Source organism: Sinocyclocheilus anshuiensis, unplaced genomic scaffold (assembly GCF_001515605.1).
Source record: "Sinocyclocheilus anshuiensis isolate Anshui unplaced genomic scaffold, SAMN03320099.WGS_v1.1 scaffold861, whole genome shotgun sequence".
In the NCBI taxonomy this organism is placed as follows: Eukaryota; Metazoa; Chordata; class Actinopteri; order Cypriniformes; family Cyprinidae; genus Sinocyclocheilus; species Sinocyclocheilus anshuiensis.
The window spans coordinates 1,128,479-1,142,863 of record NW_015554217.1 but is presented as its reverse complement, the minus strand read 5'-3'; the positions used below and the strand labels follow the sequence as shown (position 1 = coordinate 1,142,863).

At 36.3% G+C, this 14,385-nt stretch overlaps 1 protein-coding gene across 1 annotated transcript; it reads right to left on the bottom strand.

Annotated features, from left to right (window-relative positions):
• Positions 1-1,083: 1,083 nt before the first annotated feature.
• Positions 1,084-3,402, bottom strand: LOC107671116 (homeobox protein goosecoid-like). Its single transcript, XM_016463962.1, has 3 exons — positions 3,087-3,402; positions 2,193-2,452; positions 1,084-1,331 (listed from the first exon to the last, which is right to left on the bottom strand). Exons 1-3 carry the CDS (start codon positions 3,400-3,402, stop codon positions 1,182-1,184), a joined length of 726 nt encoding a protein of 241 aa, XP_016319448.1. The 3' UTR covers positions 1,084-1,181.
• Positions 3,403-14,385: the final 10,983 nt, after the last annotated feature.

The window sequence follows — 14,385 nt, the reverse complement described above, 5'->3', positions numbered from 1 at the left end:
GTGATAATGTGGGTGATATATATATATATATATTTATATATATATATATATATATATATATATATATATAGGCTATGTATGTATGTATTATTTTTTCTCAGAGATGTCGCGAATGATATCTATTTCACTTTACAACATTTTTTTTTTTTTAAATCGGCACAGTTATAAATAGGGATAGCCATGGCTTACGTGTGAATTATTTATGTACATATAAATATCCAAGAGGGAAGTTATTAAAATAAAATAAAAAGTTGGTTCTGTTTGGTTCATTTAAAAAGAACAGTTGGATTTCGTGCTTTGCACAAGTAAACCATACTTCGTGTCATTTCTTTGATGATTATTAGATCAGCATGGCCTGATGTGACGTAACTGGGGAATTATGACAATCCATTAAGGCTATTTATCCGATCTAATGATCTGGCTTTAGAACTTATCAGAAGAGATAAAAATGAGACATCCTCTCATGTGAAGCTACATTTTCTAATAAACTTCAATGAGTGCGTGCTATCCATTATTTACCTAATGGTAAATTACAGTGAGATAATATAGAATAAAGAGAGAATTAGCTCGAACTACTGTCTCGAGTTCACAAATTATGAGGTCTCTTCATTTCATGAAAATTTAATTAAGGTAAATTATATATAAATTATAATTATATATCTAAATTACTCCTCGGTTCAACAAATGCCGATAATAAAGAGGACTATATTAATTTAAATGCTCTTAAAGTATATTTGCAACATTTTAAATAAACACGAAAAATCAAACATTTTCAGATATTACTTTAATATTTGCTTATGCTCTTTTTTAAGTTTCAGGCGACATTAAACGTTGATTTAATCAATGTCCAAATTTATCGTCCGGCCATCGTACATTTCCTCAGTTAAAGCCCATTCCAGAACATCTTATTTAGCTATATCTTATTAGGACAAGACTTTACAAAAAAAAAAATTTTTCGGTATATATCAGGTAATATTACTATGGCCAGAATCCACGTTATTTTGTCTGTGTAAATTTAAATTAATATAAATAACAATTTCATTGTTAAAGGTAACATTTACTATACATCTGTGCAACAGCATGACAACACATTTTCACTCCTACTCACATGGTACTTTACAATATGTACATAAAGTCCGAATCATATTTGTGCAAGATTTTCCGGTCTCATATTCTATGTATCAGCTGTCAGTGTCCACGTCACTTTTGGCCTCCTCGATTTTCTCTGTGGCTGTTTTCGTGGATTTGTTCCATTTCTGTGAGTTTTCTGATTCCTCTGACGACGACCTTTTCTGTCTTCTCCATTTTGCTCGTCTGTTTTTGAACCAAACCTAAGCGAAGAAAAAGGGTAAAATGCTTAATTTCAAGTATATGGTAGTAATAATAATAATAATAATAATAATAATAATACACGTTACGTGAAAGGCCGAGTTGGTTTTATGCAGTGTGCTAATTATTCATTGACTTTTAGGTTGTCGAGAAACTGTCAGTAGGCCTAATTTTCTGTTGAGGTTCGTTTCAGCCCAAATTGTACTTTGGCGGCCGAACTTTTGCTATTACCTCCAAGCGAAAACGACTTCTATTAAGCCTATATATGCTGACTAAGGTTAAATGTAACTTTTGCAGTTGCTACAAAGTTTTTCGTGTTTATGTATTGATATATAGGCCTAGGCTATTCATTTATATTTATACCTTGTCACAATTTCTGTAATTTCTACTATTAGTCAAAGTAAAAGTATTAAAAAAGAAATGCATCAATTAAAATTGTATTGGATTTATTATTTTTAATAGTGTATTTGTCTTTCTAAAATACCATTTGTATTAAATGTGTGGCTTTCGATAAATGATTTGTCTACCAAAAAAAGGAACGCTGTACAATGTCCACACTATGCAAACGTGTTAGGCCACTCTATGATTAACATAATAATGGCAATAGCACCGTGAAATTACACTCTAAAAAATGCTGGGTTGTTTTAACCCAAAGTTGGGTTAGTCCATATTTGACCCAAAGTTGGGTTAAAACAACCCAGCATTTTTTAGAGTGTACATGCATTCAAAAAAATAATAATTATAGGTTAAGTATGCCTACGCGTAGTGCATTAGTATATAGGATCTTAGGCCATCTTTTTGTAAGTATATAATAACCTGAACTCTGTTATTTAAAGTGTGAACGATAAAGTGATTTCACTCACCTCTACTTTCTCTTCGCGTAGGTGCACCTTTCGTGCCAGTTGCTCTCGTGTACCAACATCAGGGTATTTGGTTTCTTGAAAAAGGTTCTCCAGTGCCTCCAGTTGCTCGTCAGTGAAAATGGTTCGGTGTCGTCTCTTGCGCCGACAGTGTAACTGATTGAGTAGCTGTAGTTCGGTTCTGGACAAGGTGCCCACGTTCATGTACGACATCATCTGATGTGGGACTGGAGAAATAAGTACTGAACCGGCGCTGTCGTAACCTGAAAATCAAATCAATGTATTTGAACACACTGAATAAATATAATATTTCAAACGCAATGGACCTGTATAAATCGTTTAAAAACAAATTTAAAAAAAAACAGGTGCCCACGTTCATGTACGACATCATCTGATGTGGGACTGGAGAAATAAGTACTGAACCGGCGCTGTCGTAACCTGAAATCAAATCAATGTATTTGAGCACACTGAATAAATATAATATTTCAAACGCAATGGACCTGTATAAATCGTTTAAAAAAAAATGTAAAAAAAAACGTAGGCCTAGATCTTAAGTTGTTCAAAAAGTCCTCCACTTATCAAAAGCAATTTTGGGGTGTATGGTGTTCATGTGATGGTGTTTAGTTTTTTTTTTTTTTTTTAAGACTAAATGTTACATTATAAGTTCGTTTGATGTTTTTCTAATAAAAAAAATCTTTTCTACATTTAAAAAAATCTTAAAAATTGCATCAGACTGTAAAATCTTTTTTGGTTGTAACTGGAACTTTTATTTTTAAGATAATTAGTGAATTTCAACATGCAGTGTATTAACAGAATACTGAAACATTCGCTGCAATAAACAATATTTTCAAATGTACATATACGCACCACACATACAAAGAAATAAAAGTAACATACCTGTAGGAATACACGGGCACTGTTGCGAGCCGAGAGTTGGTATTGCTCCACAGTAAGCTGGTCCAGTCGGCCCCTGGACATGAAGTTGTCCATAGTAGTAGTTGTTGTAGCCTATCCTGGTTCCATTCACAGACTGTAAGTTAGGAGCTGGAGGTCCGGTGTGTGAATACAGTCCGTTAAAATCGCCAGCTGCTGTGTACAAGGATTCCGTCAAGTTGGAGAACACAACCGGAGCATTCCGATGGAGCAGAACCGAGTCCTTGCAGCTGGGTCTCCCTGCCAAGATGCTGTCGATACTAAACATCCCAGCGGGCATCACAAGCGAAAATATGTTTGAGACTTTGTGCCAACAGTACTTAAATATTCTTGTAGTCCTTTTAAAGATCACAGGTTTCCCTCATATTAACAAAAAAGCGAATTCTCAGTGTTTTTTCCCCCTTTGGAAAGAGTGACCGAGCGCAACAGATTCAATGACTCGTTTGTGGCTGAGCTGAACCTCCTGCTCAGTTTTATACCCCGCTGACGTCATTGAAGGATTTGTGGATGACTTCTCCAATAAGAGATTGGCTGGGCTTAAGGTTAGCACACAATGGCGTGAAAACCACCGATCTGTGTATTGAGAATTAATTTGATTAAGTTATTTGCTGACTTTTGAAACAAATAATTTAGTTCCAGCCTGCATTTTTAAAGAGCTGCCCGCGTGAGTCAATCAGATGAATTCTGTCAACAAAGACACTTATAATTTGGTTGTAAATTGATGTCTTGTTTTTATTTCCTCTTTTTACAGGAAAATAGGGCTTTTTTTTACGTATAATAGCCTATAGCTGTAAAATATTTTCTGCGTAAAATGCGTCTGTGTGGATGAGAGGAACGACTTCATCACTTCTCCAAACTCTTGGGTTCATGCAGGTGAGCTTCGTTTTTATTTAGATTTTTAAAATGTTTTATAACAACTCGCCCTCAAATCACCAGGCACTCCTATCAAACAATTTCTTTTTCAATCTGTAAAACCTGGAGGTGTTGTAACACGGAGTCAGTTGAACCAATTTGTAACCGATTAGAAATGATCTACGGGGGTGAAATCTGTCCACCACCCTCCTGAGGTGACAGAAGTAGTTTCACAAGTCTCTGTGAAAATAGAACATATTTGCAGGAGAAAACCATTTTGAGATAAGAAAGTATAATTTGTCTAGTTTACAATTTATGTCCAGTCATGTCTAGTTGTCTAGTTTATAATTTGATTCGCGATCATCTTAAAAGATGTTAAATGATATCATCTGAATAATTAGGTTCACAACATGCACCCAAGCTTTTTATCTATTTACAAATATAAAAACTAAGTTAGCATGTATGAGCGGAGCGTGTAACACTTTCCAATGTATTTACTGGAGTCACAAACATATACAAAATTGCACAAAAGGGTACAGGCTATATTTGACAACTATGAAAATGACTATAACACACTGTCGACACAGTGTTATTATATAGTCAAATACTTTATTTCATTTGTTGTTTCTTGTGAGTTCTTGTGAGTTTAAATGTTTAAAATTATGGCAATTTAAAGCGTAAATTTGATTGCCTCAATAAAAAGCACAACAAATTAAATATCCATGTGTTTATTATATATATTTGTACTTGAAGTTAATTTACACAGTTTATTGATACGGTTTCTGAACTACATCTATTTGTAGCAGATAAATATAACGGTGTTATATCAAAGTTTGAGACACATAATTCATAACCACTGAGTTACAGACATCGAAACAAAATGTTACTTTACTCCCTGATGCCTCGTATATATTTTTTTCTATTTATTTCTCTTTCAAATTAGGCACTAAATAGCATGGTGCAAAACCCCTGAACTGATGTCCTCAGATTCCGCTGCATTATCGAGGACTATATTTTAAATTGTTTAATAGCGCATGTTATTTGCAGAACGGTCGGTCTGACACGACTGTCGCGCTCTGTCCGCGGGAGATAATGCTGCAGATTAGCGTGTTTACTCCATCACGAGCAGATTCCCGGTAGGGAGGAAATCGCGCGTGTTAACTTACAACACCTCCAATAAGCACGCGCTCAATGAACATATGACCCTCGCTGTGATAAGATAACGACCATTTAGCGGCCCTATTCTCCAGCTCTAAAACATACTTATTGCAATTACATTCCTTTATCAAATGAAATTTGCATGAAGGAAGATGCTGCTTGGTGACACTGGCCATTCAATTTAACACCAATATGGCACATTTGTAATGTTTGAATGTTTATTGGAAAACCGGAGGATCCAGTCAGTGAAGCCGTGGCATGGCACAGTTGATTATTTCTAAACTATAATAACAGTCATATTGTGTTTACTCTGTACCCATCGTGTATTAAAAAAATCGATTTGCATTTATGGAATTGCTACCTTCAGTAATGATAAACAAAATGACTGACCAGAACAAAAAATCAAAACCGGTTATATTCGCTCATGACTTTTAGACCAGTGATTCAGGGGCCCTGGATCCACAAGGGGGCCTCAGGAAACTTTTAATGGTACTTATGTTTGATTTCATTTTTAAGTATTATATTAGGCCTATTAATATTAATAGTAGTTATATGATTTAAATTTGTTATATTTAAACGTTTTTATGTAACGTCTTTTAAACATTAGAAACCACTAAAAAAAATAAATTACTAAATGCAGCATCCAAACATATTTCTTATTTTATTGTCCCTTCAGCTGTCCCTTTTTAATTGAATAATGTAGCTACCCTTTTCAAATAGGAATGACGTGAATTAATCTACACTGAAAAAGCAGCTTTGTCATTACAGCAGAAGAACGAGGAAAAAACATATTCGCCTAGAAGCGGACATGGAATATAGTAATGGGAGTTAAAAGGGCTGAGAACCACCGTTTTAGACTCGCAATATGTTGAAAAAACGTAAGAGACGCAAATGAAACAATAAGGGGCTATTAAAATCACGGCCTATCAATGGTCAGAAGTTATCACAGGAATAAATGCGTAAAGGCATCAGGACCATTAACGCGTGGAAGTTTGCCTTATTAAGAGCCACGATTACTTTTCAATAGCTGCCTTTTGTCTCAATAATTGCATGTTTATCGCATGATTAAAACGGGAACAAGGTGCTTAAAACTAAAACTATGCGGAAATTATTTTAACTTTGTTAGAAGCCGACTTACAACAGATGCATATTTATGATGTGTGTGTGTGTATATATATATATATTTTTCTTATGCTATAATGAATGCATTACACCATTTAACTTCCAGCATAATTGTGACACTGATTGGCCCTTAGCCCTTAGATATGTAAACACTTTAGCCTATGACCGAATGAAAGAATACTTGCATTTTCAGCTCTGCTCTCTCTATAGGCACTATGTAATTCAAAAAAGGCACCTAGCATTATTATTTCCTCTTTTGTACATGTATCTCAACTTTCAAGAGGCACTGAAAGGAGATAGTAAAAAGGATTGAAAAAAAATGAGATGGCCATTTGAAATTAAAAGCTGCGAAAGAGGTGTGAAGCCACCACTTACATGCTGAATAGCTGACATCAATCACAGGGAGTAAATGGTGGCTCTGGAGACAGGCCTAGACAGGCCTCTTCAATAGAGGGTCCGCACACGGGCATCTTCACGCGCAACATATATTTCAGAGCCTTGATCTCTAAAATCTATCGTAATGCAGCAAATCAAAAGGGACTTTGTAATATAACCACATTTTAACAAGCATAAACAAACCTCAGAGTGAGACAGGCTGTCAGAACCTCCAGATCGCCTCAAGCACAATTCTCCATTTCATTTTTTACATGTCATCATGTCTCAGAGAGAAAATATCTGTGGATGAATGAATGTCAAGATAGACTGATCCTCCACAAAACACCCATGTGTGTGTGTGTGTTGAATTTGGAGTACTAGACAGAGGCAGAGCCACAAACAGTGCCAGACACTCCTATGGAGAGTTCCCCACAAGGATAGCAAACCAGACGTGTGTGTGTGTGTGTTTATTTCCTGTGTATTTCAGCAAGGACATAGTGGGGAAAGGGAACCTGGTACTGGATTAAAAGGGGTTCTTTGCATTTAATCTTTCATTTTGGTGCCGACGAGAAATCCATATTTATTGTTCATGTCATGGCTGTCATATGGCGAGTGCCTGTTTTACAGTATGTCTTTTGTAGGACACCCTGAGCTGAGTTCTACAGTGCTGAAACACAGGCATCCACTGGCGCAACAGTTCAACAGCTGCCTTGAGCCTCTGACAGTTGACCAGAGCCACATACAGTGACTTTCTAACATAAAACACTCTTTATCATTCACTCTAAAACTTTCAGTACGTTTACTATTGCTCATGATATTTTTTTAATTAAAAATATTTTAATTATTTTCAACTAGATTTTTTATTTTTCCAGTATGTTCAGTTGACACTGAAACAATATAGCAGTGCTTTCAATTTGTTTTTAAATTAAAATACAGTGTGTGCATTTATCATTTTAGGCCTGCATGGAATTATTAATTAAAGGAATTATCATCACATTGTGCACTGGCACAACTCTGACATATCATTACAGAGAAAATTATGTTTTTCAATGATTTTTAGAAATATTTGTTGTTTAGATTTAGTGCTTTTAATAATTAACTTTAGTTGGCAAATGCATACAGAAAATAAGAACAAAACTCTTATTTGAACTAAAAAGAAAAGTTGATATGAATCATAAAACTAGAATTATGTGTTATCTAGACTAGAGAACCTTTCTATCATCAAAGAGAAATATTTGAATCATCAGTAACGTGTGGCAAAGTCAAAATATTTAATTTTTTATTCAGTTTTTGAATTATTACTACTGCCCTTTTTGACTGTTCTTTATTCATTTCTTACATTTTACACAATTTTCAAAAGAATTTATGCTGAGAACCTGTCATTGTGCATAAAAGAACCTCTCTCTATATGCAGCCTTATTAATCATTATTTCTAGTGTGAAACTATCAGCCAGTCTCAGTAATTACTGATTAAAAGCAGCTGGTGCTCTGGCTGTACCACTCTGAGACAGGAGCATATGCAGCGGCCTGTTATCTAACCGAGCGTTAAGATGAGAATCAAGGACACATTTACACATCTTAGAATCAAACGTCCCTCTCTGCGCTCTCTCTCCTGTCAGAGAGCCATTGTGAAGAGCTACTTTACCCATGCAGGAATCACAAGAATTTCAAATGGGTGCTGAAGGACATGACAGAATCATAATGGAACCTAGAATCAATCCATCAAAACATCAGACCAGCGAATGACAAAAATGAATTGAATGCAGCATATTAGTATGTTAACTCAGGCTTCTTAATGTCCTGTGACACTTTAATTTCTTTTAATTTTTCCTGACTCAAAGACATGTTAAAGCCTCTAAGTGGTATTTACTCCTGCGCTATAGGTTGGTACTTGCAGTTTGAGTTGAGCTTTTGCAGGTTTTGCTGTTTTTATAAAATATGACTTTTCTTACATGTTGGTGACATTAACATGACTAAAAGGCTGGACAATACCATGGACAGCAACGAAGAGGTGTTTCTGAAATGCTTACCATTAGAGGGCACAGGTGTGCAAAGAACACTGCTTTTTCTTTTCTTCTGTGAATGCATAATTTCAAGTCAAACATAGGCTAAGTCAGTCTTATTTTCATGCTATATGATCACAAGGAGGATAGATAAATTAATAATGGAAAGCCTTTGCAATACTGCTAAATTACAAATACACAGTCCATACAAATCAAGGCTTCCTTAATAAAAACAAATCATATATCACGGTGTTTCTACTTCCGGATGATGAGGGAAAAGAAGAGAGGCAGTAAAACAGAACCATATTGTGTGGCTCTGGGAGGTATTTCGGGAGAGCACCTGGACCGACGACTGCAATTTAAGAGTAGAAACTCAATCTCAGAGCTTTACCTCAGCCTGCTACCGGTGGTGGTCTCCATTAATCCATTACAGGTGCCAAAGACCCTGCCCTGGCTGATACTACCAGAGGAGATTTGTTTGTCATTCCTCCCTTTTGTCCCCTTTTAATTGTAATTATTTTCTGTAAATGACTAAATCATTTGCATAGGTTTACATATCCAAATTACTTCTCCAGATCCTCTTTGATTTGTGTATTGGCACTAAAACATTGTCTAAATGTAGTGTGCTTAATAAAAACGTCTTTTCTTTCAGAAATGTCTGAATTGTATCATCTAAACATATCTCAACAGTCTTGTAAAATGTTAAGATAACGACAGTCAGTTGCGAGGCTATAATTACCATATACCTTGCACAAGAGTGGCTCTGTTTCATTTGGCTTTGGAAGTGCGGGGCGAATTACACAGTGCTGCCATTGTAATTTACAAATAGGTAAACGTGCCAGCTAATAATCTTTAATATCCACTGATGACAGAATGGAATTAGCCGCATATTTTCTCCCAAACATTCAATTTTCTTCCTCCTTGCTGTGTAAACTAGGCCCTGATCCCGTCTTTATGCGGTGAGGTATTAACTCTATTGAGGCATCAGTTTATTGGCCTCTGGACCCGGGGCGCAAAGCGCGCACTCTCCGGGGCTCAACGCGCCTTTTGTTAGCGCGCGAGACGCGTCGTGCCAGCGCGCAGGCTTATTCAGGAGCCTGAGAATCAAATACAGTATTACAGTTAAGCTATGTAATAATTACCCTCATTAGCCGTAACTGGAGCGCGCAGCGGACGAATTTACTAATAAAGCTTCACTAATGCTCTGTAGGCTCAGGAAATATATCATAAACATAATTCAATAATCATTGGAAATACATATTAATGCGGCCCTCGAACTGTCAGCGTTTTGCCCCGGAGGAGCGTTGTTGAATTTATTTCCCCCTTCCTCGCTGCGGTCATTTCCCACATTTCCATTCAATGAACTGAATGTTTATCCTCTGCGCAGCTTCAGGGCAAGTTTCAATGCCTCAGTAGCTACAAATAAAAAGTTTTGTTGCTCTGTCCGTTTGTTCAAAAGGTCGTCGGATTCGCCCGGTCACTGACATCGAGATTTAAACCGGTCATTATTCAATTCCACCGTGCAGGTTAAAAATACAGGCTAATGTCGGGAAACTTTAGACAACCCCAGTGCAACATATTGCATTAGGGTTGCTTCAGAATGTTGTTATTGGCTCTGCGGTGATTTAGATCTTATCGTGAGCTGATTCAATCAGAACAATGTGTATTTGAGTTCTGTTGTGGTGCAGCAATGCTTAAAGCGCTGTTTGGGCAGAAGCGGTCAGGACATGGCATAGCTTTCCTTTTCAATCCACAGAGCAGCAAACAAGAGAAAATTTTATTTAAATTTGAATCTGACATATTCATACTAATTGTGTTGTTTAGTGGTTATCGAAAATATTTCAACTATATACACTGTAAAAAAAATTCCGTAAAAAATACGGTAGCAACATTTTAGGTTTTACAGTTTTAACTTAAATTTACAGTTAAATACCGTAATTTAATTAACTGATATAATGTTAATATACCAACCTATTGAAGTACTGAAATCTGTTTTGTACCTTTGTAATACACTGATAACCACCAAATGCAGGTGGTGATGAGAAAGTCACATGATGAACCAAAGCCCATCACAAGCAGCTTTTAAATAATAACATATATAGAAGGTGCACGGTGTCATTCACACAAACGTTAAACACCATCATGGTAACACACATGATACTGAAATAATGCAATAAACATTCATTTAACAACATTAGGTGTAACACACAACCCTAATATACAAAACTGATAAGAAAAAACTAAGAAGAAACATAGTTATTTCAACAACAAAAAAACATCAAATTTGAAATGTAACGCAGGGAATTCTGGGAATGTCAATTTACGGTTATTCACTGTAAATTATACAGTCTTTTTCACTTCCAAAAACGGTATACTACCGTAAAATTAATGTCCAATACATGTAATGTCCAATACAATTTTTCACCGTATATAGTAGGGGAATTTACCATTAACCATTTAACAGGTTTTTACTGTAGCATTTTTGCAGTCTTTTACCGTTAAATTCATGGTCATTTTTTACAGTGTAAAACATGGAATGAAAAAGCATGTACCCTATCTGTCATCAACTATTAAGAAAGTATTTTTGAAAAAAAAAAGTTTTTTTATATTGTAAGAGAATAAGTGTTTAAGAGAGTAAATTTGGATGCTATTTAGTATCATGACTAGTAAACAAGTACAGAAAGAATAGTTATGTTTACCTGAATAAGCCCCGCCTTATAAAATGTTATTGGTCAATTAGCAACTACTGCCACACGCGATGTTCCCACACAAGCATTTACTCTGCATACCTTGTGATTGTATACTTATTATAAGCGGGAATTATCCAAAAGTACCATAAAACAACGTTAATAGACGTTAAAAAGCAGCATAAAAGTGCTTTACAATGTAAAAATTTATTTCAACCCAGGTAAGAATCATATCCAAATATTTTTTTACCTCTTTTTCAGTATTATTTTACTGAAAATCATGCTGTTTATGTAAATATCGAAGTCATATGGGAAGCTCTTCAAAGCTTGTTTGAGTTAACAACCGTAACTAAGGGGGTGGAACATAGGGAAGGGTCAATTGACTTATTTCGAGCTATTTGTATCAGTATGCTTGTAACACAGCGTTATAGTTTTTGCACCTGCACAGTATGCAGGGTTCAGAACCCTTTGTGTATCGAATTGAGATGTACCTTGCCAAAGGGAGAATGGACATTGGCAGCCTTGAGCACAATGGTGGAGTTGAGATTTGAACTCCATTTGGTTTAATTTCCTCTCAAGTGAAAGGCAAGGAAGATTAATGAAATATCCCCAAATCCATCCTGTTTTATTTCTATTAAATCAATGGTGAAATGCAACCACTAGGCCTGTTTGTGGATGGAGAATTTGGATAGTGTTTCTCCATCTAGCTAAAGAGACCTCATGCACTTTTGAGGCAATGAATGATAGGCCTACTAGTTGAAAAAAATTCAGTTGATCCTGAAGTCAGCATCTCAGATTGCACGCCATCCTTCAGAGACAACATGACCGGCAGTAATTGAATTTAGTATGAGTTACTGTCCCGATATGAAATAATCAGTTATTTCACTTTTCCATGGATAACCTCAGGCTTTACCTGCTAGTAATTTTCCCAGTTATATCAGATTTTATTTTTTTTTCCACAGTCTTATCAGTTATATTTTGTTCTTCAATTAAATCTCACATGTCAAGTGGACAGCACTTAAACAATTAAAACTAAAAACACTCCAGAAGCACAATCACAAATCTCTTGCAGTGGGTGGGCAAGTCGTCAGATTCAGCTCGGTTGGAGAGAACAATACTTTTATGGTGATCTCCAAACTCACTGTCCTTTGGTTTGCACGTATAGGCTGCAGTTCTGAATGAAACCCATCTGACCCCACTAATCTGCAGCTTTTCTAGTTGTCCTTACAATGGAGTGATCCGGAAGACAAACATGTTTAACTTTTAAGCTAATTTGGTCTCTTTTTTTGTTTGTTTTCCTCTCTATTCTACAGCGCTACAAAGGCTCAGCCGTTAGCGTGCAGACAAACTCACTTCGGCATATTGTCTGTCAGCATCGGTTTAAGTGCTTGCATAGGCGAGTCACCAGAGAACCCTCACCTGCAGTCACACTTTTATTTGCAGACCGTGTCCTGCACGAGTGCGGCCTGTTCTACAAAAGTGTTTTCGAGACCATTGCTTTTCAAAGAGTGTCTTTTAAGACACCATAAATCTTTCCTTTTCGCCAGCCGTTCCAAAAGCCTTTCTCTAGAGTGACAGTCAGCATACTCGAGTTTGACGATGATTGTTTTCAGTGCCCCCCCTCCTTTCTCCAGCTCTGCACTCTATCATTTGGAACAATAATAAACAACCACTGACGCGGGCAAAAAAGCCTCCTGAAATCTATTACGGAGAATAGTGTGGTTATGCGGAGAGCGGAGGGGAATGTTTTTCCCCCCGTGCAAACATCACTGTAATTTCCAATGCCAAACTGATTCGGGCCAGGCTTACCATGCTCTTATCTGATTCTTACGGGTGGTCCCCCTCAACCCCTCCTTTTATTCCAGTTGCACAGATCTGGAAATCTTCTTCACACCACACTTGGGTTGTGAATCTCCCCTGCCAAAGAGCGACTGGAATCATTTCAAGGGAAAAAAGGGAATACAAGTGGTTAGATTGGGGGATTAAGATCACTTACAATATGGACCGGTTTTTAAAATGCCCTCTGTAGTAATGTTCTTCCTTTCATTTGACTGCTGAGATGCTTGCTGAGGCAAATTTCTTGGTTTTAGAGCAGCAATCAGATTAAAGAAGATCTTTTAAAGAAGATTAAACCTTATTAATGAAGGTTAATAATTGTCCATCAACAGTGGCAGCCCATGCATTTGACGCTGAAACTGATTTGAACGGCTGCAGCAATGCCACATATATGTAATGACACCCTAAATACATTTTTACTCAGACACAAACATGTCTGACAAGGAAATAGTCCTACAATATCACAACATTTTAGCACGTCCATATGTCAAGACTGGCAATAGAAAAGTTTTAAACACTACCTGATGTTTGCCGAACAATTTTTCCCCCTCTTTGAAAATAAAAGCTAGGCTGAACGTCAGACTCACATCATTTTTAGAGTGCTCAGTGTAATGTTTTCTGCAGTATAGACTCACAAATGCATTTGAGCTCCGAGCTCCTGGCTGCATCACAGTAGAAACACACACACATAACCTCCTTTTTCCACTTTCTTTTGGCTGAGTCACATTACAAACATAAGAATTTAATAGCTACTCTTCACTGATGAAGAAACCTTCTCATAATGTTTCTTTTACTTTTTTATTCACTGTACCTCTTGAACACAGTTGTCTGTCCAAATATGCAATTACTTGTCTTTGCGAATATTGTTCTTGGCTGGGTGCAGCCTAGATTAGATTATATCGATAGGGAAGATGTATTTAGAGATAGAAATTAAATGGAGTTCCTCATGCCATAACCCTTAATTTGTTTTTGGTTTTCATTACAAATGTTCCTGATTACTTTATTTGCCGATTTGCTATGTCTGTTATTTCTCATTACCACAGATTCATGTACATCTGAAACCAAACCTGCCCAGGTTTTCAACTGCAATTAATTTAGCCAAGTGTTTCTCATTAAAACAGTTCATATTAGTTATTCTACTGTAAAAAAAATAACAATAAATAAATAAGGTATTCCAACAAATAAAAAACGTTTGCTTTCCAGTGATAAAAAAAAAAAAGTATATATATA